The sequence below is a fragment of the Gekko japonicus genome, unplaced genomic scaffold (assembly GCF_001447785.1).
Source record: "Gekko japonicus isolate JY-2015 unplaced genomic scaffold, Gekko_japonicus_V1.1 scaffold25091, whole genome shotgun sequence".
NCBI classification, from domain to species: Eukaryota; Metazoa; Chordata; class Lepidosauria; order Squamata; family Gekkonidae; genus Gekko; species Gekko japonicus.
Window position 1 is genome coordinate 1 of NW_015188967.1, and position 1,404 is coordinate 1,404.

Consider the following 1,404-nt stretch of genomic DNA (forward strand, 5'->3'; position numbering starts at 1 on the left):
AGGAAGGAAGGAAGGAAGGAAGGAGTCCAGTCATTCAAGGAGTAGCCCTATAGGACAGTCACCTGACCTACAGAAACACCATGTGGGTAGGCTCTGGGTGTAGTCAGGGGCAGGTCTGAATAAGAGATAAAGATTCCTTTCACGCCAGGGAACAGTTTCCACCCTGGCCACCAACCAGGGTTGCCAAGCTCCTGGCGGGGCCTGGAGATCTCCTAGCATTACAACTGATCCTCCAGACAACCGAGATCAGTTCCCCTGGAGGAAACAGCAGCCTCAGAGGACAGGATCCGTGGCATCACACCCCTGGTGAGACCCCTCCCCTCCCCAAAACCCGCCCCCCCCGAGCTCCACCCCCAAAGCTCCAGGGATTTCCCAACCCAGAGTGGGCTGCCCTACCACCAGCCTAGGAGGGAGATGTTAGCACAGTAACTGTGCCCCCATTCTCAGGCCCAGTCCTTAGGGAGGAGCCAGGAGTCTGTAAGTAACAAGATCGCCAGGGAAAGCCTCGGAGGGCATGCACAGTTTCACAGTTCCTCTCGCCAGCGTACAGACCAAAGAGTCAAGAAGCCAGGCAGATAGCCCCAAAGGCCCTTACCTGTTTCCCGTCCAGAGTGTAGAGCTTCTTGACGACTCCCGTTTCAAGCTTTATGGCTTCTGTGATATCAGTGAGGACCTGCTCAAAGGAGTGGGCGGTCTTCTTGTTCAGGAGCACGCGCACGGCCTTCCTCGGCTTCACCCCGCTCCGGATGATGGTCACCAGCTTGGGACGCACAAAGTCCTTGTTCTCCCTGGCCTGGGCACTGTTGCTGCTGGCCAGAGACTGAGGCGCTTTCATGTTGGCCGAGGTCTTCACGTTGACGGACCAGTTTGGATTGACGTTCTTGGTATACTCCACTTTCTTGAAGAAGTTGTCCGAAGAGCATACATAGCTCTCACCTTTGGAGGAGAGGAGCAGAGAAGGGGTTAGGGGAGGGAAAAGAGGAACGGGCAGCGTGTCATTTCTCTTCCCGCAGGAGCTAGAAGGAGAGGAGAAGCCCACTTTGGGCAACTGTTCCTTAGGCAGAGATGGATGCCTGAAACGGCGGAAACGACAAGCTCTGCCCCACATGCTATGACCTCATCATCTCCCTTCCTTACACACCAATCGATGCTCAAAAGGGAAAGGGCGAGATGTCCATACACGCAAAGTTACCCCACTGAAATCAGGGGGCTTAGATCGGAGGAGCGTTGCACAGGACTGCACCAATGGGCTGCTTTGCTACGGCAAGACATTGGTCATACGGAGACAAGGAGAATGTCACAGTAACAGCACAGTAACAGTAAACGCACAGTTATTCCTGTCTAAGCCAACTGAAATCAACTAGCTTAGACTTACACAAGAAGCGGGACCCACGATACTCACGG

General features: G+C 54.5%; 1 protein-coding gene across 1 annotated transcript; it reads right to left on the bottom strand.

The window, feature by feature from the left end:
• Window positions 1–595: 595 nt before the first annotated feature.
• On the bottom strand, window positions 596–936 carry LOC107124984 (neuronal migration protein doublecortin; the record flags this gene model as incomplete). Its single annotated transcript, XM_015428463.1, has 1 exon — window positions 596–936. A coding segment is annotated over one exon (341 nt), but the record flags the coding sequence as incomplete, so codon positions are not given.
• Between the last annotated feature and the right edge of the window lie 468 nt (window positions 937–1,404).